Source organism: Pristis pectinata, chromosome 2, assembly GCF_009764475.1.
Source record: "Pristis pectinata isolate sPriPec2 chromosome 2, sPriPec2.1.pri, whole genome shotgun sequence".
NCBI lineage: Eukaryota > Metazoa > Chordata > Chondrichthyes > Rhinopristiformes > Pristidae > Pristis > Pristis pectinata.
In genome coordinates this window covers 53,769,089-53,792,046 of record NC_067406.1, presented here as the reverse complement: position 1 = coordinate 53,792,046, position 22,958 = coordinate 53,769,089, and the positions used below count along the sequence as shown (strand labels likewise).

Genomic DNA, 22,958 nt, shown 5'->3' with positions numbered 1-22,958 from the left:
CGGAGCGACCGAGTGCGGCCGGGGTTTGGCGTTGGCCGGTAACTGACGGCGCTGCCCCGGTCCCCCCCCCCCCCGCCAGTCGCCGGGCGGTCACAGGGTCGTGCGCTTGCCGCGGGGCGGGCAGAGGAGACGTCAGCTGCCGCCGCCGCGCGCGGACACGTGCGGGCAGGACCGTTGGGCTCGGGGGGCGAGAGCGGCGCGTGGAGAGATGCCCAAAGTCCGGCGGGAGAAGTCGCGAGGGCGGCGGGAGGCCGCGGCTTCCGGTGAGAGCCGGGGGGGGGGAAGGGGTGGGGGGTGAGAGCCGGGGGGGGGGAAGGGGTGGGGGGTGAGAGCCGGGGGGGGGGGGAAGGGGTGGGGGGGGAGAGCCGGGGGGGGGGGAAGGGGTGGGGGGGGAGAGCCGGGGGGGGAAGGGGGGAGGGGGGGAAGGGGGAGGAGGGGGGGAAGGGGGAGGAGGGGGGGAAGGGGAGGGGGGGAAAGGGGAGGGGGGTGAGAGCGGGGGGGGGAAGGGGAAGGGGAGGGGAGGTGGGACGGGGGGGAAGGGGGTGAGAGAGAGGGAGAGAGGAAGGGGGTGAGAGCAGGAGGGGAGGGAGGGGGGAGCGTGGACGGCTCCCGGTGAGGTGAGGTGAGGTGGGGGGGGGTGGGAGGGGAAGGGGAGGGGGGAAGGGGTGGGGGGGGTGGGAGGGGAAGGGGAGGGGGGAAGGGGTGGGGGGGTGGGAGGGAAGGGGAGGGGGGAAGGGGTGGGGGGGGTGGGAGGGGAAGGGTAGGGGGGAAGGGGTGGGGGGGAGGGGAAGGGAGGGGGGAAGGGGGGGAGGGGAGGGGGGAAGGGGTGGGGGGGAGGGGAAAGGGGAGGGGGAAGGGGGGGAGGGGAAGGGGAGGGGGGAAGGGGGGGAGGGGGAAGGGGTGGGGGGGGAGGGGAGGGGGAAGGGGTGGGGGGGAGGGGAGGGGGGAAGGGGTGGGGGGGAGGGGAAGGGGGAAGGGGAGGGGGTGAGAGGGGGGAGGGGAAGGGGGGAAGGGGAGGGGGTGAGAGCCGGGGGGGTGGAAGGGGAGGGGAGGTGGGACGGGGGGAAGGGGGTGAGAGAGAGGGAGAGAGGAAGGGGGTGAGAGCAGGAGGGGAGGGAGGGGGGAGCGTGGACGGCTCCCGGTGAGGTGAGGTGGGGGGGTGGGAGGACTCCAGGAGAAGCGGGGGGAGAGAAGGGGGGGAAAGAAGGGGGGAGAAGGAGGGAGAAGAGGGAGGGAGGGGAAGGAAGGAGGGGGGGGAAGGAAGGAGGGAGGGGGGAACAGGGAGGGCTCCGGTGAGGGGAGGAGGACTCCCGGAGGGGGGAAGGAAGGGAGGAGGGGGGAAGGGGGGGCACTTGAGAGCTGTCCGCAGCACATTCTCAGTAATGTAAAAGGAGTGTGTTTTCATGTACATATGACTAATAAATAATGTCTTATCCTTTAAACTTTCCCACTCTCATTTTAAATTCATATTCTCTAGTATTTGACATTACTGCTCTGGGAGGAAGATTCTGTTTATCTATGCCTTTTGTTGTTTTTGGAAGTTTCTGTCAGGCTCCACTGCTGAGAAGACAACCCAATTTTGTCCAACTTCTCCTTGTAACTCATATCCTCTAATCCATGCAGTATACAGAATGCCCCAACCAATGAAGGCAAGCAGTCATTAAGCCTTCTTTACTGCCTTATCCAATTGCGAGGCCACTTTCAGGGAACTACAGACTTGGATCCAAGATCCCTCTGTTAAGGGTCCTGCCATTAACTGTATATTTACCCCATGCATTTGACCTACCAAGGCTCAACGGCCTATAATTTCCTGGATTATCCCTATTTCCCTTCTTGAACTCAGTGAGTCAAACAGCATCTGTAGGGGAGGGTGAGGGGGAAGTAATTGTCAATGCATCACCCTGCAATACCCTGCATCAGGACTAAGAGTGGAGAGGGGAGCTAGCCAGTGTAGAGAGTAGAAGTGGTGTGGTGAGATGGGCCAGTTGCAGTTGATGGACTGAGAAGGATGTGAAGAATAATGAGTAGATCAAGCCAGGTAAGGGAGATAGAGGCAGGTGGATGATTGATGGAGGCAGGCAAACAGAGGTAATTGGAGCCAGGTGGGTGGAAAGGAATGTGAGGGTGATAAGCAGGAACACAAAGTGTACCAGTGCTGGAATCTGATAAGTAAAGAAGGTGATAATGAGAACCATGAAGGAGAGAAGAAAGGCAAATGGAAGAAAACCAGAGGGGGGAGAGCCAGTGTTTGAAATGTATAGATAGTAGGTTTATGGAACTGGGAAGGGGACTAAAATGGGTGGGGGGGGGGGGAGGAGACATACTGGAAGTGAGCATTATCTGAATTCGAAAATTCAATGTTCATACAAATTTACCAATTGGTTGTAGACTACCCAGGTGGAATATGAGGTGGTGTTCCTCTAGTTTGATTTGAGCCTCATCCTGGCAGTGGAGAAGGCTGAGGGTGGACAGTTCAGTGTGGGAATAGGCAGGGGAATTGAAATGGCATAATGATATCATCTCTTTCTCCCAATTTTATTTCGGTGCATCTGCTCTCAAGATGAGGCCTTCCATTCCCGGACATCTGAAATGTTCTACTTTTTCAGGAACTGTGGTTTCCTTCCACTGGGGTTGATAGAGCCCTGTCTTGCACTTCCTCTGTTTCTTGGACTTCTACTCTCACACTATCCACCACTGTACAGAACAGAGATAGAATTTCCCTTGTCCTTTCACCCTGCTGGATTCCGCATCCAGCACATCATCCATCATCGTTTAGGCCACATCTTCTCCATGTTCCTTTCCACCTTCTGCAGGGTTACTCCCTCTGTAATTCCTGGTTCGCTCATCCTCCCCATCCACCCATCCCTGAGTCCTGGCACTTTCCCCTGCAACAGCAGGAGAAAAGATAAGATATCTTTATTAGTCACATGTACATGGAAACACACAATGAAATGCATCTTTACATAGAGTGTTCTGGGGACAGCCTGCAAGTGTTGCCACGCTTCCAGTGCCAGCATAGCATGCCCCCAACTTCCTAAACCATACGTCTTTGGAATGTGGGAGGAAACCCACACAGACACGGGGAGAATGTATGAACTCCATACAGACAGCGGCCAGAATTGAACCCAGGTTGCTGGCACTGTAATAGTGTTACGCTAACCACTACACTACCGTGCCTGCCTTGCAACACTTGTTCGTGCATCTCCTCCCTCACCATCATCCAGGGACTTATCCTCCCTTCCAGGTGAGGCAAAGATTCACATGCACTCCAACCTAGTATACTGCATTCAGTGTTCCCGGTGTGACCTCTTCTACATTGGTGAAACCAAGCTCAGACTAGGCAACTGATTCGCAGAGCACCTGAACTCTGTCTGCAGTGGCTATCTCATGCTCCCAATTGCATGCTGTTTCAATTGTTTCAGCCTGCTTCTGCACCACTGAACTTTTATTTTCCTACCTTGGCCTCCCTTGTTCCAATCCCTTTTCAATTGGGTTGTTAAATTTTGGGTGTCTTCTGCCACTGTGACAGTTTCCCAGTTCTCTGGTCCTAACCAGCTCATCTTCAATATAAATGTGCAATCCCTGCACACCTCTGCTTCTTCCTCAAATGAAGACCTAATCAGTTCTCCTCCAACAACACATCAATCACCTGGCTGAACGTATTGCTGAACAAAAATGCAAGTTTGGTGATCACTTTGTGGAACACCTGCACTCAGACCACAGGAGTGACCCTGATTTTCCAGTTGCCTGCCACTTTAATTCACTATACAACTCCCATTCTGACCTCTGTGGCCTCCTGCATTGTTAGAATGAGGAACAGCACCTCTTCTTTTGACTGGGCATGTTGGAGCCTGCAGGACTCTATCAAATTCTACAACTTTAGATAACTTGCTCTTTCTGTTTGTATCAGGTCTAGCCATTTTTGCCTGCCTTCCCCCTCTTTTTCTATCATATGTTGGGTTAATTGGTCTATGGTTCCTACTTTCTAAATACTTGCTGTACTGCAAGTTCTACATGCATGCTAGCTTTGGCAAAATTGGGAATGTTTTTACTATTCTGTATAACTTCGGTTTTGATGTTTTACTTAGGTATTGTGTTCAACACTGGAATTGGACAGCACATTCTGAAGAATCCTTTAATTGTGAATAGCATCATTGACAAGGTACAATAGGAGGCAATATGCCATACTTTCAGTCTAACCCATATATCATTTAACATTCCATTTCTAGTTTTTTTTAATGTATTAACAGGTATTAAATGATTCTTGGAACATAGAACAGCACAGGAACAGGCCCCTTGACCCACAGTGTTGTGCCAAACTAATTAAGCTAATGATGCCTAATTATGCTAATCGCTTCTGCCTGCACATGTTCCATATCCCTCCATTCTCTGCATATTTGCGTGCCTATCTGAGACTTCTAAATACCTCTATCATATCTGCCTTTGCCACCAACCCTGGCAGCACATTCCAGGCACCCACCACTTCTGTGTGTAAAAACAAAGCTTGCCCTGCACATCTCCTTTGAACTCCACTACACCCCCCCCCCCCCACACCTTGTTACACATCTCAACACTGGGGAAAAAGATAACAGCTGTCTATCTATGCTTCTCATAATTTTATAAAGCTCCGTCAGGTCTCTGCTCAGCCACTGCAGGGAAAACAACCCTAGTTTGTCCAACACCACCTTATAGCTCATGGTCTCTAATCCAAGCAGCATTCCAGTAAACCTGTTCTGCACCCTCTCCAAAGTCTCCACATCCTTCCTATAATAGGAAGACCAGAATTGAATGCAATTGTGCAGCCACTTTCAGGGAGTTATAGACCTGAACCCTAAAATCCTTCTGTACATTAATGTTGTTAAAGGTCCTGCCATTGTGTACTTTACCTTTACATTTGATCTCCCAAAGTGCAACACCTCACACTTGCCCAGATTAAATTCACCTGCCATTTCTATGCCCATATGTACAACTGATGTATATTCCACTGTATCCTTTCACAATCTTCAACACCATCCACAACACCAGCGATCTTTGTGTCATCTGAAAACTTACCAACCCATGCATCTATGTTTTTGTCCAAGTCATTTATCACAAACAGCAGAGGTCCCAGTACGGATCCCTTTGGAACTCCACTAGTCATGGACCTCCAGCCAGAGTAAGAACCATCAACCACTACCTTCTGTCATCTATGGGCAAGCCAGTTCTGAATCCAATTGGCCAAATCACCTTGGATCCCATAATCTTCTGGATGAACCTATCATGAAGGACCATGTCAAATGTCTTACTAAAATCCGTGTAAATAACATCCTATGCTCTACCCTCATCACCTTGAGAAACTCGGTCGTAGTAAGATGTAACCTGCTCCTCACAAAGCCATGCTGACTGTCCCTAATTAGGTCATGCTTTTACAAATGCTCAAATCCTATCCCTAAGAATCTTCTCCATTAGCTCCCCTACAACTAACATACTCACCAGTCTATAATTTCCAGGATTATCTCTATTTTCCTCCTTGAACAAAGGAACAACATTAGCTACTCGCCAGTCCTCCAGGACTTCATCTATGGCTAGAGGGGACACAGAGATCTTGGTCAAGGCCCAGCAACCTCATCTCTTGCCTCTCTCAATAATCTGGAGTATATCCCATCAGGCCCTGGGAACTTGACCGCCTTAACATTATTCAAGAGACCCAATACCACCTCTTTCTTTATCTCAAAATGCCCTAGCGTATTAACATGCACAACACTGATCTCACTATACTCTGGCATGTCCTCCTTGATGAATATTGAAGCAAAGTGCTCATTTAGGACCTTTCCCATATCCTCTGCCTCCAAACACATGTTCCCTTCTTTATCCTCGAGTGGTTCTACCCTCTCTCTAGTTATCCTCTTGCTCTTGATGTATGTGAGGAATCTCCTGGAAATAAAATGCCTTGGAAATTATTGCCTTGGCTGCAGTAACAAAAAGGAGGGGGAAACTGAATTTATTGAAATTTTAAAAATGAATTGATTTGTCATTCAGTGGTCTGCAGTGCCATATTTTTCTATATTCTTGCTGACTGAATAACACATTCATTGTAGATCACTGCCATGAAGCTAATGATCTGGATTGTGGTTTATGTGGCTTGTTGTTCCTGATGGGCTTTGGCAGGGCAACCGTTGAGAGAGAAACTTTGCCTCCTGTCAAAGCTGTTGAGTCTTTTAAGAGTATTTACATGTGCACACTTATTTTAAAAACAAATTAAACTATTGTGGCGACTCACCGTCTAGTCGGGCGAACCGGCTCGGCAGTCGGGTCGCGCGGCGTCGGAGCGACGAGGCCCAAGATGGCGGCGGGCCTCGTCTTTCCGAGCGACGGGGAGAACCCGCGCGCGGGAAAGTCCTGATGACGTAGGACTTACGTCATTGCCGGTTTTTTTGGGCGGGAGTTTTTCTCCCTTAAAGGGCCCGCACAAGGCGGGAAAATAAACCAGTTCTGTTTGGCAATCCTCCGAGTAGAGTCTTGTTTTATTCCGCGGTAGCAACCGCTACACTAATAATTAGAAAGCATATCTTCTCTTTGTCTCATAATCCTTGACCCAGTATCTAATTGGGTTTCTGATCCTGCCCCGCTTCAGACCTGGTGTAGAATTAGAGAGTTCCTTTCTTTTTTTACCTTGCTGCATTCTGGGGGAGTTCTGGCAAGGAAAGTCTCTATGCAAGATTGCAACGACAGATACACAGGCAATAGTGGCAGATACTCAGCAAGCTGTCACTAAAATCTTGGATTTTCTATTTTGACAACATACGCACGTCTCAGAATTTATTTTTAATGGCTGATTGGAATTTCCAACATCAGCCTTTTTCTTTTACTCTGATGTCCATTTTGGAAAATGGAACAGGCCTTCATTTATCTATTAACTGAGCTGAGGATTTATGGATCATTTATTCATTTTGATGAGATGTAGCAAATAATTGCCAAACCTCTTGAGGTGTTCCTTTAATGCTGTGATATGAATGTTTTTATTTCCTAAGTAAAGAATATTTGTGACTGAAAGTCTTGGAGGACATTTCTTATTTGACCTGAGAAACAAGTTATTTTACTAATGTCCAGAGGAAGAACTTGGCAATCTTTATTAGTTTCCACTAAATTTAAGCATTTTAACCCACTGTGCCAAGCTTTTTGTCATCTTGCTGTCTCCTCCGCAAAAGAAAGTTTAAATGACGTAGTATGTCCATATCCCTGTGCTTGTTTCTTTCTTCAGTCACTGTTGTGTTAGCAAGTGGAGCCAAGTAATTAACAGACCAGCAAAACTATAAGCAACAGTAACAACTGGTTTATAACAAAATCTTGGAGTCTGTTAAAACTAATTTCCTTAAAGAGGAGTACTTGAATACATATCTAAAAGGAACAGATTTGGTTAGTAGCTGAACATTGCTGGTCTGGTCCAGAAAAGAAGTCATCTAGGATGAACATAAGAAATTGTTCAGATTATATTTAATAATATGAAGTTGAGTTATTTCTGGCATTTGAGTAGCTTTATCTTTGTAAATATTTGTATTTCATCTTATTTTTGAACAGATCAGTTTGACGATCTGGAATGTTCCAATATGTCTGGATAATATGTTGGTTATATAAAAGAATTGCATGTTTTCTATATTATATACATGATATTATGGAATGATATTTTTCAATTTTCATTTGTCTTGTTTCTTTAAGACTGCTATTAGACCCACAGATGTCATACTGGAAGTTGGCCCTGGTACAGGTAACATGACTGTGAAGATTCTGGAAAAGGCTAAAAAGGTATGGAAGTACAAAGCAGAGCAAAGTACAAGCAAACACTCATTTACATAGAAATGAACATTTAATCACTACTGCAGATTTCTGCTTGTCTCAATTATACAATATTCTAGGACATTGTTTGTTGCAGCCTACTATTTCCGGATTTTGGTTTCAAACATAGCATTCTGTTTCTGTTAAATTACACTCTCATTTAAGTCATTTCTCATTACTTCGTTGTTCTGTTTCCTTCAGTTGCTCATAGATTTTTTAAGGTTTTCTGAATTACTCGCATCTCATAGTTTTCCTTCCTTACCCATTTCAAGTTTTGCCGATAGACAATTTTTCTGATTAGACTCAATATTCTATTACCTTTTCCTGGCTTAAACGTTTAGTGTGTTCATTAGTTTATGATTTTGTGTGCCTCAATGCCTCAATCCTTTTTATGCCTCCATCGTTCTTGGTCTCTGACCATCAAGGACATATTCATATAACCTATTTTCATATGTTGGAATCCAGATGCATTGTTTTGCTTCCTCACGTAGCTGGGATATATCTCTTTTGCAATTTTAGTTTCACGACCTACCATTCTTAATCTGCAGAATTGGACTAATAGCTTTTTGTTTCTGAATTCATTTATATATGTATGGTTAAAAATCAGAGGCCCAAGAACTTGCCAAAAAATATGAAGAATTTACTTTATCCCAATGCTGACTTCTGTCTCCCAACAAATTACAGCCCTATTTCCTAAGTAAGATTAAAGTTGTAAGTAAAAGGTATGGGATAATCCAGAAGCTTCTGCAGTTATTTGCTTCCTTGTATCTCTGCAACCAACAATTCAGTGACTTTGTAAGTGAATTTAAATACTGCTTTTTTTTCCCACAGTTGCTAATTGTTTTCAGCTGCTTATCCAATGAAAAGTACATTTGAATTAGATAATACTAGGGAGTTGTTTTTATCTGAAGTGGGAGGCAATTCATTGAAAGTCTTAGTTGGCATGACTTAAAATTCCAGCGTCCTCTGATACTGTAGCCTACATCTGAATCTGGTCTGTATGTATTTTCACAGTTTTGCTGATTGTATGTACCGGGCAACACAAGCTCAATAGGAAAGTTAGATCTTGTAAAGCCAATATTCACATAATGTGATTGTTGAAAATAGATTAGAACCAACATGGTATAACAGTACCATTGCATTTCACGGACTGCTTGGAAAAATCAACCAACAATAAGGAATTCTTAGTTTGGCCATAACAAAAATGGTGCTTTAGACATTACAACCCTTTGTTCACAGTAGGTGAAGCACATGAGGCCACCATTCATGTCATTTATGTGCGTGGTCTGAAACTGGAGCACAGCATCAACTCCTGGTTTTCCGCAATATGTTTATCCTGACCCAATGACTTAATATCCTTGACAGATCTCACTTTTACATTTTATGCAGCTTGCAGTGATAGCATTTCCAGCTGCCACTTTTTTTTTCCTTTACTCATTCATGGCATGTGCCATTATTGGCAAGGCCTTTTACTAACCATCACAAATTACTCTTAATAAACACTGCAATGCATTTTGTGTAAGGTTTCCCACAGTCTTGTTATAGAGTGGTTCACGATTTTGACCGATTGGGCATGTATTTCCACTTTGAGAGAGTATGCAATATGGTAGGGAGTTTGGAGGTAGTGGTGTTCCTGTGCACCTGCTACCCTGTTCTTCCAACTGGTATTGGTTATAGATTTGTTTGGAGTACTGTCCAAGAACCATTGGTGAGTTATTGCAGTATATGTTGGGAAAGAGTACACACTGCAGCCATGTTGTGCTCGTGATGGAAGGAGTGAATGTTTAAGGTATTGGATGGTTCATCAATCGAGCATGCTACTTTGTCCTGGATAATGTCAAACATTTTGTTGGAGTAGCATTCGTCCAGGCAGGAGAACATTCCACCCAAATTACATGTCTTGTGGAATTTGGGGAAGGTTTGAGTATTCAGAAGATGAGTCACTTGCTATAAATTACCTGTTTATGCAGCTGGCCAAGTTAAATTACTGGTCAGAAATCAATCTACAGATATTGGCATGGGTGACCTGACAGCAGTACTGTTGTTGAAAAGGGAAGTGGTTAGATGCTTTCTTGCTGGGAATGATCATTACCTACCATGTGCCTGCCACATATCAATTTCTGCCTTTCTATTGTCTGGATTTGCTGCACAGTGTGTTACGTAATGAGGAATTATGAATGGAACTTAGCTACTGTCATCAACAAATGCTACCTTGAAGCATCCTGGGTAGTAGGGCCTAGGACACTATCCTGAGGAATTTCTGTATGATGATACAGGACAGTAGTAATTAGCCTCCACACAACCTTTTTTCATTGCTGAATGAATGACTCAAGCTGGTGGGGAGTTTTCCCCAATTTCTATTAATCGCAGTTTTCCTGGGGCTTCTAGATGCCATACTGGCTCAAATGTTGCTTTTATGTCAAGAAGAATTGACCTTGCCTCTGGAATTAAGCTTTCTTTGGTACATTGTCAGGTTTTCCCAAGCTTGCAGGTCAGCAAATAATTTTAAACTAAGTTCACAGTTCTAGACCAGCCTGCTCCCACACTTTTCTTGATCACTGCAATAAACATCTCTGGATTTGTTGATTTTCAGTGGATTTCAGCATATTATAACAATAATAGTGTTTTTTGGTTTCTACGTTCACAATAGGTAATTGCTTGTGAACTTGATAGCAGACTTGTTGCTGAACTACAGAAAAGAGTTCAAGGAACGTAAGTAATAAACGTATTTTAATATTACATAAGTGCCCTTATGAATTTCCTGTGATAGACAATCATTTACTAAAAAGCTTGGATTGCAGCTAATGTCTAATTTTTTCTGCTTTTCTTTTTAAAATATTACCTAATACTTGTGTAAATTTGTTTCAGACCTGTTGCAAATAAACTTCAAATAATGGTTGGGGATGTGCTGAAGGCAGACTTGCCATTCTTTGATGCATGTGTAGCAAATTTACCATATCAGGTAATTCATTATTACTTTCTTATCATAAAAGAGCCCTGCTCTATTACTGCTGATAACACTATGGATAAGTACTGGTTTGATCCCCACCTTACCTGCTGTGAGCAAAAGTTGCAGTGCCAACTTGCATCAAGTGAAAATCAGACACGGTGTTAGCAATAAATATTATTTAAAAATTAATTGGCAGAGAAATATTTTGTTAAGACAACAGAGGAATTCTTTGGCAGTTGATGGGTAAATGTGATTCGTGGGGTTTTATTCTGGAATGACTTTGTTTGCTTTATATCAATGATGTATATAGGACTAAATGGGGCAATGTCCAGATTTGAATATGATGTCAAGGTAGGTCATGGAGTCATAGAGGAATACAGCATGGATAAAGCTCCTTTGGCCTAACCAGCCCATGCTGACCTCGGTGCCCACCCAGCTATTCCCAATTTCCTGCTTTCAGCCCGTATCCACTCCTCCAAGCCCCACCCCACCATGTACCTATCCAAGTGCTGCTTAAATGATACTATTGTATCTGCCTCAACCACTTCTTCAGGCAGCTCATTCCATATATTCTCCACCCTCTGCGTGAAAAAGTTGGCCCTCAGGTCCCTTTTAAGTCTTTCCCCTCTCACCCTAAACCTATGGCCCCTAGTTGTTGACTCCCCTACAGTGTTCCCACCCAACTTATTTATGCCTCTCATAATTTTAAATATTTCTATAAGGTTGTCCCTCATTCTACGTTCCAAGGAATAAAGAGCTAGCCTGGCCAACCTCTCCCTATAATTCTGGTGTGGCAACATCCTCAAATCTTTTCTGCACTCTTTCCAGTTTAACCATGTCTTGCCTATAACAGGCTGACCAAAACTGTACACAGTATTCGTAAGTGTGACCTCACCAATGACTTGTACAACTGCAACATAACGTCCCAACTCCTATACCCAATGCCCTGAATGATGAAGGCCAGCATGCTAAATGCCTTTTTCTCCACCATGTCTATCTGTGATGCCGCTTTCAACGAACTATGCACTTGTACTCCTAGGTTCCTCTGTTCCATTACATTCCCTAATGCCCTACTGTTCATAGTATAAGTCCTACTCTGGTTTGACTTTCCAAATAGCGTCACCTCTCACTTATCTGTATTGAAATCCATTTGCCACTCCTCGGCCCACTTCCCTAACTGACCAAGATCCCCTTGTAATCTACAATAACCACCTTCAGTATCAACAACACTTCCTAATTTCATGTCATCTGCAAACTTGCTCATCAAGCTTGTGCATTTATAGCCAAGTCATTTAGATAAATAACGAATAACAAGGGTCCTAACACCAACCTTTGCAGCACACCACTAGTCACTAACCTCCATTCCGAGAAACAACCTTCAATCACCACCCTCTGCTTCCTACCTCCGAGCCAATTTTGAACCCAACTAACTAGCTCTCCCTGGATTCCATGGGACCTAACCTTCCAGACCAGCCTATCTTGCGGAACCTTGTTGAAGGCCTTGTTTAAGTCCAAATAGACAACATACACTGCCCTACCCTCATCTAACCTTTTGGTCACCTCTTTGAAAAACTCTAAAAGGTTTGTCAAGCATGACTTGCCACGCACAAAGCCATTCTGACTCCTAATCAGACTCTATCTATTCAAATGCTGGTAGATCCTGTCCCTCAGAATTCCCTCCAGTAACTTCTGCACTTTGATATCAGGCTGACTAGCCTGTTGTTCCCTGGTTTGTTCTTGCTACCCTTAAACAACAGAACAACATCAGTCACCTTCCAGTCTTTGTGAACTTCACCAGTGGCTAACGATGAAGCAAGTTTCTTTGGAAGGGCCTCTGCAACAACTTCTTCTAGTCTCCCACAAAATTTAAGGATGCACTCGGTCAGGCCCTGGGAATTTATCCACCTTAATGTGCTATAAAACTGCAAATACCTCCTCCTTTGTGATATGAATGTCCTCCACAACATCTCCATTTGTTTCCCATATCTCTTGAGCAACTATGATTTTCTCCTCGGTAAACACAGAGGAGAAATAGTCGTTAAAAATCCCACCCATCTTCTGTGGCTCGAGACATAGGTGGCCCTGCTGATCTCTAAGGGGACCTACTCTCCCCAGTCATCCTTTTAATATAGCTATAGAACTTCTTGGGATTTTCTTCAACCTTATCTGCCAGATCCATCTCATACCTTCTCTTTGCCCTCCTGATTTCCCTCCGGTATTCTTAATTTTTTTATAGTCATCAAGGGATTCGCTTGTCCCCAACCTCTTAAGCTTTCTTTTTCTTGACCAGAGCCTTGATCTCTCGTCAGGCAAGGTTCCCTAAACTTGCCAGGTTTACCCTTCACCCTAACAGGAAACATGGCTGCCCCTGAACCTCTTGATATCATGCTCTTAAATGTCTCCCACTTGCCATTCGTTCATTTCCCTTCAAACGGGCTCACCCAATTGACTTCTGGTAGATCCTGCCTAATTCCCCCAAAATTAGCCCTGCTCCAGTTTAGGACCCTAACCTGTGGACCTGTCCTATCCTTTTCTATCACTATCTTAAAATTAATAGAATTATGGTCACTAGAGCCAAAGTGCTCCCTGACTGCCACACCCAGTTACTTGGCCTGCCTCATTCACTAGGAGGAAGTCCAGTATTGCTCCCTCCCAAGTAGGGCCCTCAATATATTGACTCAGGAAACTTATCTGGACACATTTCACAAATTCTACCCTGTCTAGGCCCTTAACACTCTGGGTGGCCCAGTCAATACTGGAGAAATAAAATCTCCCCACTGATACAACCCTGTTATTGTTACAACTGTGAGCAATTTCTCTACACGCCTGTTCCTCAAGTTCCTGCTGACTTTGGTTGGGGGGAGGGGGTTGGTCTATAATACAGCCCCACTAGTCCCCTTGTTTCTAAGTTCTACCCACATGGCCTCACTGGATGATCTCCCAAGGGGTTGGTCTATAATACAGCCCCACTAGTCCCCTGTTTCTAAGTTCTACCCACATGGCCTCACTGGATGATCTCCCAAGAATGTCATCTCTAAGCACTGCTGTTACGTCCTCCCTTATCTAAAGGGCAACACCCCCCCCCCTCTTGCTTACCTGTCCTCCTATCATATCTGTAGCATCTGTATCCTGGAACATTGAACTGCCAGTCCTGCCCTTCTTTCAGCCATGTTTCTGATATGGCTATAACATCCCAGTCCCCAGGGCCAATCCACGCTCTGTGTTTGTCCTTCAAGCCTCGTGCATTGAAATAAATGCATTTTAACTGAGTATTAATTTCCCTCCCTTTTACTGTGCCCCTGGCTATCCTGATTACTAAACTTGCTCTCACTGGCTACTATTTTATTCCATGACTTGCTCCTGCTCAGAGACCCACCCCCCGTCGATCTAGTTTGGCCATAGGTTTAGTATTAATTAGAAGTAGTAAAAGGATACTGATATGCTTTTAGAATGGGCAAGTTGGTTATTATGAGAAAATGCTCAAGAACAATGAAAAAAATTGAAAAGATAAGCTTATTTTTTTTAACCAGCAGTGAATATTATGGAATGATTTGATAAATTTGTCTCAAAGTATCAAGTCACAAGAAAGTAGTTTCAGACCATCTGTGATTTGATGGGATTGGGAATGTAGACACGAAGGTGTACTCAATGGGAGAGATTTAGAACAAAGAATCAGGGACTATAATCCTATTTTAATTTGATAGATTGTTACTTAAAAGAAATGGCGAACTTCACTGATTTTTTTTAGTGGAGGTTAAACATTATCATGAACTGATAGAGCTGAGTGGCCCAATCATTCTCTACATTGTAATTATATGACAAAATTGTTTGAAGATTTACTTTTAGCAAATTTTTTGCTGCAGTTAAGTTACTAATCTTGAGCAAGGTCGTCTTGCATGGCTTAAGCAACTTCCTAATTAGGAAAACATGCAGTAGAAACTGCTTTACGAGTGTCTTAAAGTGTTCTTGCATGCATTGGCTCAATGCTACACTATGAAATGTTAATCAAGGAAATGTTTTCATTGCGCAAATTTGTACAATTTTTTTTAAGAGGGGGAGCACTGCAGTTTTACAGAAAATTAATTATAATTTGATTTATTATGTTTACAGATCTCATCTCCATTTGTTTTTAAACTACTGCTGCACAGACCATTCTTCAGGTGCGTCTTATTCGGCATTATTTTATGAAATTAAAATACTGGAATATTGGGATATTAGAGGTGAGAAGGAAAATGGATAAAACAAAGTGAAAATGGAAAAAATTGGCATAATCTGGAAACCTAATATAAAAACAGAAAATGCTAGAAATGCTCAGTAGATCAGACCATATCTTATTGGAAGAGAAACATAGTTAATGTTTCAGGTCGAAGACCCCTTGTCAGAACTGCTAAGGAGAAATGGGGAGGGGGGGGTGGGGGAGTGGAGTGGAGAAATCACGCTGAGGTAGTATTGTAGATGGATGACTGATACAGATAGAAAATCAAATCAAGTTACCCAAAGTTGTAGTATTCAATATTGAGTCTAGAACGCTGCAACGTGCCCAAATGGAAGATGAGGTGCTGTTCCTCAAGCTTGCATTAGGCCTCATTGTAACAGTGAAGGAGGCCACAGGCTAATCTATTGGAGTGAGATGCAGAAGTGGCAGGCAATGGGAAACTCTGGGTTGCCCTCGTGGACTGAACGGAAGTGGTCCACAAAGCAGTCACCCAATCTGCATTTGGTTTCTCCAATGCTGACCTCAGTCTACACAACCTGTTATCTGCTACCCAAAATCCACAAGCAGGATTGCCCTGGCAGACCTATTATCTCAGCCTGTTCTCTGCCCCACTAAACTTATTTCTTCCTACACTGATGTTATCCTTTCTCCTCTGGTCCATTCCCTTCCCTCTTGCATCTGTGACACCTCTGATGTCCTCTATCACTTTCACCATTTTCAATTCCCTGTTGAGATCTTCACCATGAATGTACAGTCCCTTGATACCTTCATACCATGTCAGGATGGCCTGAGGGCTTGTCACTTCTTCCTTGAGCAAAGATCAACCAGTTCCCCTCCACAAACACACTCATTTTCCTGGCTAAATTTGTTCTCGTATTGAACAACTTCTCCAACTCCACTCACCTTTTCCAGATCAATGATGTAAATATCAGCACTGACGTGTGCCCAAGCTATGCCTGCCTTTTTGTGGGATATGTGGAACAGTTTTTGTCTCAGTCACTCTGGTCCACCTGCTGAACACTTTTTCAGGTTCATTGGTGCTGCCTTGTGTACATGCTGAACTTGACAATTTCATCACTTTTTGCTGCCAGTTTCCACCCTGCCCTCTCCTTCACATGGTCAGTCTCTAAAGATTTCCCTTCCTTTTCTCGATATCTTTCCATATCTGTCTCAGGAGATATGCTAGCTACTAATATCCGTTACAAGCCTACCAACTTCCACAGTTATCTCAACTACTCTTCATCCCATCCTGCCTCCTATGAGTGCCCTATTCCATTCTCCCAGTTCCTCCATCCCTGCCATTACAGATCAAGGATAGCATTCCCCGGTCCTCACCTTCCACCCCAACAGCCTCTGCATTCAACAGATCATTTTCTGCAATTTTCGCCACCTGCAAAGAGATTCCACCACCAGATACATCTTCCCCTCTCCTATTTCAGCATTTCACCGTTCCATTTCTATTCCAATGACTGTTGCATTGGGTACTCCCTGATCCATTCTTCAGTTTCCTCCAACCACCCCCCTTAGGGCATTTGTCCTAACAACTCCAGGTGATACAACATTTGTCTCTTCACCGCATCCCTTCCCACCATCAGGGACCCAAACAGTATTTCCCAATGAAGCAGAGATTCACTTGCACTTCTTCCATTCTAATGTATTATATTTGGTGTTCACAATGTGGCCACCTCTATATTGGGGAAAACCAAACGCAACTTGGTTGATTGCTTTGTGGAAGACCTGCATTCAGTTTGCAGGGTCAATTGAACTTCCCATTGCTTGCCACTTTAATTTCTCTCTGACCTATCAGTCTGTGATCTCCTGTACTGTTAAAAAGAGGCCCAATGCAAGCTTAAAGGAACAGTGCTATATTTTCTGTTTGACCGTGTTGCAGCCTTCTTGGCTTGATATTGAATTCTACAATTTTGGGTAACTTGATTTCTCTATTTGTATCATTCATCCATAGTTGATATTGGCTCAGCTTTTGTTTTTTTTTCCACTTTTTTTTCTACAGGGAGTGGAGGACATGCCCAGCCTAACCTGCAGCGCACGTCTTCCCGCTCTGCATTTCATAACTCCAACATTCTTTCGTCTCCATTCTTTTATCTCTGTTTGCTTATTTTTTCTATGTCTCACTCTTAACTGTTCCCATTCACTCATTGACCAGATTAACATCAGAGACATCCCGCACCCTTCCTTTCAGTTTAACAAGCTTCTTCTGTCTCCTTCCCAGTTCTGATGGTCTTTAACCTGAAACATTAGCTCTGTTTCTCTTCCCACACATGCAGCCTGACGTGCTGAATATTTCCAGCACTTTATTTCTATTTTGGACAAAATTTATCTGCCTGTATGATAATAAGCATGGCATAAACTGCTATGAGAAATTATTAAAGCAGGTAGCGTAAAGGTATAAATAGATTTTTTGATGTTTTGAAAAGTTAGTGTGAACTTGATCAATAGGGGAAAAATGCAAATGCCCTTTACTAATTTTCTCCTGGCTCCCTCTACCCACAATCCTGTTTTAGTGGTTTTCCATCAGCAACTCAGATGGAGTTATAATGTGAATTACTTTTGTACATTTAACAACTGGTTAAAAAGGACAAGTTTGATGTGTCCTCTTTTATTAGAACTGAGCAGAAGGAAGTGTTATGGTTATTGGAAGGTAACTAGATCTTGTTCTTGTTTACCTCTTTTTGTGTGAATTGATGCATTTCCATTTACAGATGTGCAGTGTTAATGTTCCAACGTGAATTTGCTCTTCGACTTGTTGCAAAGCCAGGAGATAAAACTGTACTGCAGGCTCTCAATCAACACACAACTACTTGCACGTGTGGATCATCTCATGAAGGTTATGATCAGAATTCTTATACTTTAATGTCTTAGCTTGTCTGATATCTTGAGGGTTAGCCCACATGGTGTGTTACAGAGTCACAAAGACATGAAAGGACCACAGTTTGACACAAAAAGTCACTGTTTGGCCCTTCTGCAATTGATTTCAGTATCCCTGACCCACCAGAGGGTGAATGTAGTTTACTATAATGCATTTATGTTAACCCCTTGCTAAATAAAGGCCACATTAATTCCACTTTACTGCTCTCTCTCCATAGGTTTTGTTCTTAGGAAGAACAAAGCAGTAAATATTTGAAGCAGTGAAATAATATTATTAAAAAAAAATTTAGGCAAATGATTCTATACTCCCAACATCCATTGAATATTTTCTCAATTCCTTATTCCCTTAACCTTAAATTCATGGCCTCCTGTCATTGATTCCTAAACCAGAGGAAATGGTCTTTTCCTATTCATTTTATCAAAAGCGTAGATGTTTTACAAATCTCTAAATGTTTCCCTGGCCAGTGAATAGAAGCTGTTCCCTTAATTGAAGTATAAAACCCTAGGATTCACTTGGTATCACTTGCCTCTAAACCATATATCTATAGTTATATTGTCTTTTGCTGCTTCAAATACGTAAATGCATAATCTGGATACTTCAGTGCATTGTCAAAGAATGACAGAAATGCTGCATTTATGTGCTGCTTTTGTTAGGGATGTTAATCGGGAGGGCCTTGTGTGGCCCTTGGATGGGAATCCACAGAGGTGTCAGTTGGTGCTGATGGCCTAGATATATCTAATTGCCAAATCTGGACAACAGTTGTGTATTTTAACTTTGCTTCCGTCCCATCACCCGTCTATTCCTGTTACCACATTTCTTGTAACTGTGCAGCGAGTTTTTAAGCCAGCTTCTTGTTAGACATTCGATTGGATATCTTCAGTGGAATTGGTAAAACGTAACCTGGTATTCTCAGCAAATCATTTTCTTTTTATGCTTGGAATATTATATAAAGCTACAAAATTGCTTGTAACTTAATACCATCTTCCTTTGTCCAGGTTGGAAAAAACAACTTCAGACCACCTCCTAAAGTTGAATCAAGTGTGGTTAGGATAGAACCAAAGAATCCACCTCCACCAGTGAACTTCCAGGTGAAGTTGGATTTGTATATTTTCTATGCGTGTCAGTTATTTCCTTAAATGCACCACATCCGGGAGGATTTCACTTGCCTAAACAGTCCTGAAATTAAATGGCAAGGACCTGAGTGTTGGCAGGCCATTTAATGTTGTAATGGAATAATGTGGGGTGGGTCAGACCAAGCCATCCCACCTTCAGCTGAAAGCTTTTGATGGCCAACAAAGTTCTGTGAGTATTTTCAGTTGTCAAGATTTTCATTTCTGAATTGCAATCAGAAATGTAATTATCAAAAATTCAATAACTCTGTTATTAAACATGTTTAAATAAAAATCAAATCAACTAAAAACACTTGAAAATGTAAATAATTAAAAACGCCATTTTCAAAAATGGACCTAATTTTTCCATTCCAGTCTGTGGAGAGTTCTGCAGCAGAGCATGGGCAGTTACTGACCATCAGAGCTCGGCTTGAGAGGTCAGGGCTTGCATATTCATACAGGAATCCTGAATCTTGCTGGGAAGTGAAGACCATGTGGGATGTCATGTATTTCCCAGAAAAATCTGGGCCATTATTTAATCTTCATTGTTTTTAGTTATTTTGAGCAGTTGGGATTGGACTGTTCCATCAGGCTGCAGATAGAGCAATACAAATTGTTGTTTGGCCCTCTGTTGGGAAAATCAGCAAGTTTTAATGCCAAAAATAACCCAATGTTGGAACTACACATCTGATGAAAACAATTCCATACCACTATTAAATAGCATATCGATATTCACTGTCAACATTATTGAGGAAATGGCACACTAAAGGACTTATTTAATCTATGTGTGATAATTTTTTTTCTCTAATGTTTAAGATTGATTTGAATCTTTAAGATCTCCTTGGTTTAATTTCTTTGCTCAAGATTCATTCGCTTTTTGTCTCTTCAGCAATGATCAGTTTTCTTGTCACAATGTAGTTTAAGTAGTGCTTCAGGAAATATGAGTTGTATTTGAAACAACTGAGATCTAAGGAGATGGATTTTGCTAGTTCTTGTGAAAACCTAGTCTCTTTCTCAAGGTTTGAGTGTAGAATTGCTTCCTGCTTTCCCAATTCTGACCTTTGTCCAGTACTAATGATATGGTTCTGTTTTTTCTAAGTTGTTGGGGATCTTGCCATGCAGATTAGTTATCATCAGGAATTCAATGTATGGGAAAAGTGTGCTTAAACCTGTGCCTCCCATCTCGTAAGCTGCAGCATTTATAATTGGAGCATACTAATTTTCTGGTGTTTACAAGTAATATAATTTTATTTAATGCAAAATCCCAGTATTTTGTATGGCTTTCATAGTGTGAAATTGTATTGCTATTTGGATAAATGATGTATGGTTCAGCTGAGCCAGTAACTTTGTTAGTCCTAAGATTACTTGTGGGAAAAGTTATCTTCCAATTCATACATCTTCCTTTTATTCAATACTAGGAATGGGATGGTCTGGTCAGGATAGCATTTGTGAGAAAAAACAAGACTCTAGCTGCAGCTTTTAAGTAAGTATTTTGATATTTGAAATTTCTTTTGTAGGGGAAGAATAACACTTTGCCATATTCTAACAAAAGTGATGCATAAGCAGATTTCGCATAAAACTTGTGGTTTTGTTCATAATCTATCTAAGATTTTTACCATAATATTTTTAATTTTTCTTAGTTGATGCCCCTAATTACTTGTTCATTTGAAGTGTGTTTGATCCACATTCAATATGATGCTTCCAAGAAGCTTAGCCTGTGCTTTAAAATTCATCTGTGTTTACTCATAGATCCAGTGCAGTTGAACAGTTGCTGGAAAAGAATTACAGAATACACTGTTCTTTGCGTAACATTGTAAGTATAAAAGTTGTTATTTTGGTTTGGTATACAATTGCCTTAATCTCATGGTAAATTAATGTTTATATATATTTGTGTTCTCAGACCTTTTTAACTTTGTGTGACAAGTTACAAAATCTCTATTCAATTACAGTCAATTCTATATGCTATCATCTTGTCCATTCAGTCTGTTCTACAAATCATAATATGAACAAAACCAACCCAATTAGTGTGTGCATGTCAAGGAGAATCACTGTTAATAGAAGATCAAAATCCCATCTTGGAAATGAAATGTATAAACCATATTATTTGAAAGTTTATATGTACAAATTAACCCCAATGTTTAAAGCTTTAAATATTGAAGCAGCACTCATTTTCCAGATTACTATCTTTGTTGTAGGAAATTCCAGAAAACTTTAGTATTACTGAAAAAATCCAGAAAATCCTAGAAGAAACTGAATGCAGTGAAAAACGAGCTCGAACAATGGACATAGATGACTTCTTTGAGGTAAAGAGAAATGATGTGCATGGGCTTTGTTCTTTTACTTTATAGCAACTTCTCCACCTTTCTTTGAAACCCATGTATCATACAATTATGAGATACCTGAGTAAATGAGTAACATTTAGCCATTGGTATGTCGTAATGAACAGTTGGGAGAATTAATTATTTAATTTTGCCGCCAAATTTGACATTGGAACTTGACAGCATAGGAATCAAGCCTGTGTTTCCATTTTTTGTTGGTCTGGAGAGTCTATTAACTTTTAAGTTTCACATTTTTTTTTGTGTGGTTATGCTGCAATATATAATGTCATGTCAACTGCATTTTGTGCATTCTGCTAACTTCATCAGTTTTAATGAACATGTAACTCTTTAGTTTTAATATTATAAAGATCTGTTTTCTATTACACTACTGCAGTTCCAATTTCTTTTTACGTGGGAACTCTACTAGAGAGAGGGAAAGATAAAATCAATTTCATTCCACCAGGGTAATGTTTCTGTTTTCTTCTGCAGTTTGCTCCATGGTTTCAATTCACAAGGAATCCACTTCTCATGAGAGTACTTTCTGCAGCTTGATTGTAGATGTTCTTTTAAAAAGTTTTGTTGCTGTTACAGTATTGAGAGATTTACAGTCATTGGGGAGAAGTTTAACTTGATTAAATTAAAACTGATTAAACTTCCTTTGTACATGTGCAACTTATGTAAGTTTGCATAAAGATGCTCAGTTCTGAAACAGCCATGTAGTATGTGTAAACAAAATTAACATGGAACATTGCTAAGTTTAAACTTCTATATTTGTATATGTACTTTATAATAGCCTATCATATCAAGTATGTGTTGTGGTGTGATGCAGCAACATATAGTTTCAAAAATTAAGTACAAAATGTGAATCTAATCTTATTAAACTCAAAATATTTTGTGAACAACCCACATTTCTTGTGACTTTCTTCCTTAACTAGCTGAATCAGTCCAACAGTATTTTGTAATTTTTCTCCTAGATCCTTTTCCAAAATAATGCATCTCAGCAACTTCATAATACAAGTTGCTGAGATGCATTATTTTGGAAAAAGATCTGGATTTACAGTATGAAGGGAAAAAATTAAAAATAAAGTAAAACTGCAAGGAACTGGAATTAATTGAATAGCTATACCTGTATTCTCCCTCACTTAAGGTTGGGGGAGAAAAATGTGGCAATTCATCACTCCAAATATGTATAAGAAAGCATGTCAAGCTGAATGCCTATAATAATTGCTTCTGTATAGCAAACCAACCAAAGCTGTAGTTTAAAAGGCTGTTTTTTTATGAGCTAAGTTGCTCATGAAGAGTTAGTGTACTCTTTTCATAGTTGGAGATGACTATGTTGTTCCAAGCCAATGATGACTTCATTACGGTCACAGCATTTTTCTTCCATCACAAAAATGTGAACTCTGGATTCTATTTTCAAGATGCAATTTGAATTTTTAAATTCCACAAAATAGTAATCTTTTGGATGTGATCTTAGAGGAAAGAGAATTCACACTGTTTTCCAATAATGAAATGATTGAATATATTAAAACTCTTAAAAAGGGGTCATAAGGATTGAATGTGGAACTAAAGGAAGAGAAGCAGCACTGCCCAGCAGTACAGATCCCATATTCATCACCAGGAAGATTAAAGAAAAAAAAATGAAGGTAAACATTAACATTTGAAG

At 41.9% G+C, this 22,958-nt stretch overlaps 1 protein-coding gene across 1 annotated transcript; it reads left to right on the top strand.

The window, feature by feature from the left end:
- On the top strand, positions 1-22,196 carry dimt1l (DIM1 dimethyladenosine transferase 1-like (S. cerevisiae)). Its single transcript, XM_052010441.1, is given in 12 exon segments — positions 1-263; positions 4,089-4,162; positions 7,696-7,782; positions 10,463-10,524; positions 10,681-10,774; positions 14,873-14,922; positions 17,699-17,759; positions 17,761-17,823; positions 18,861-18,953; positions 20,393-20,457; positions 20,724-20,787; positions 21,170-22,196. Coding segments are annotated over 12 exon segments (921 nt in total). The 5' UTR covers positions 1-208; the 3' UTR covers positions 21,323-22,196.
- Positions 22,197-22,958: the final 762 nt, after the last annotated feature.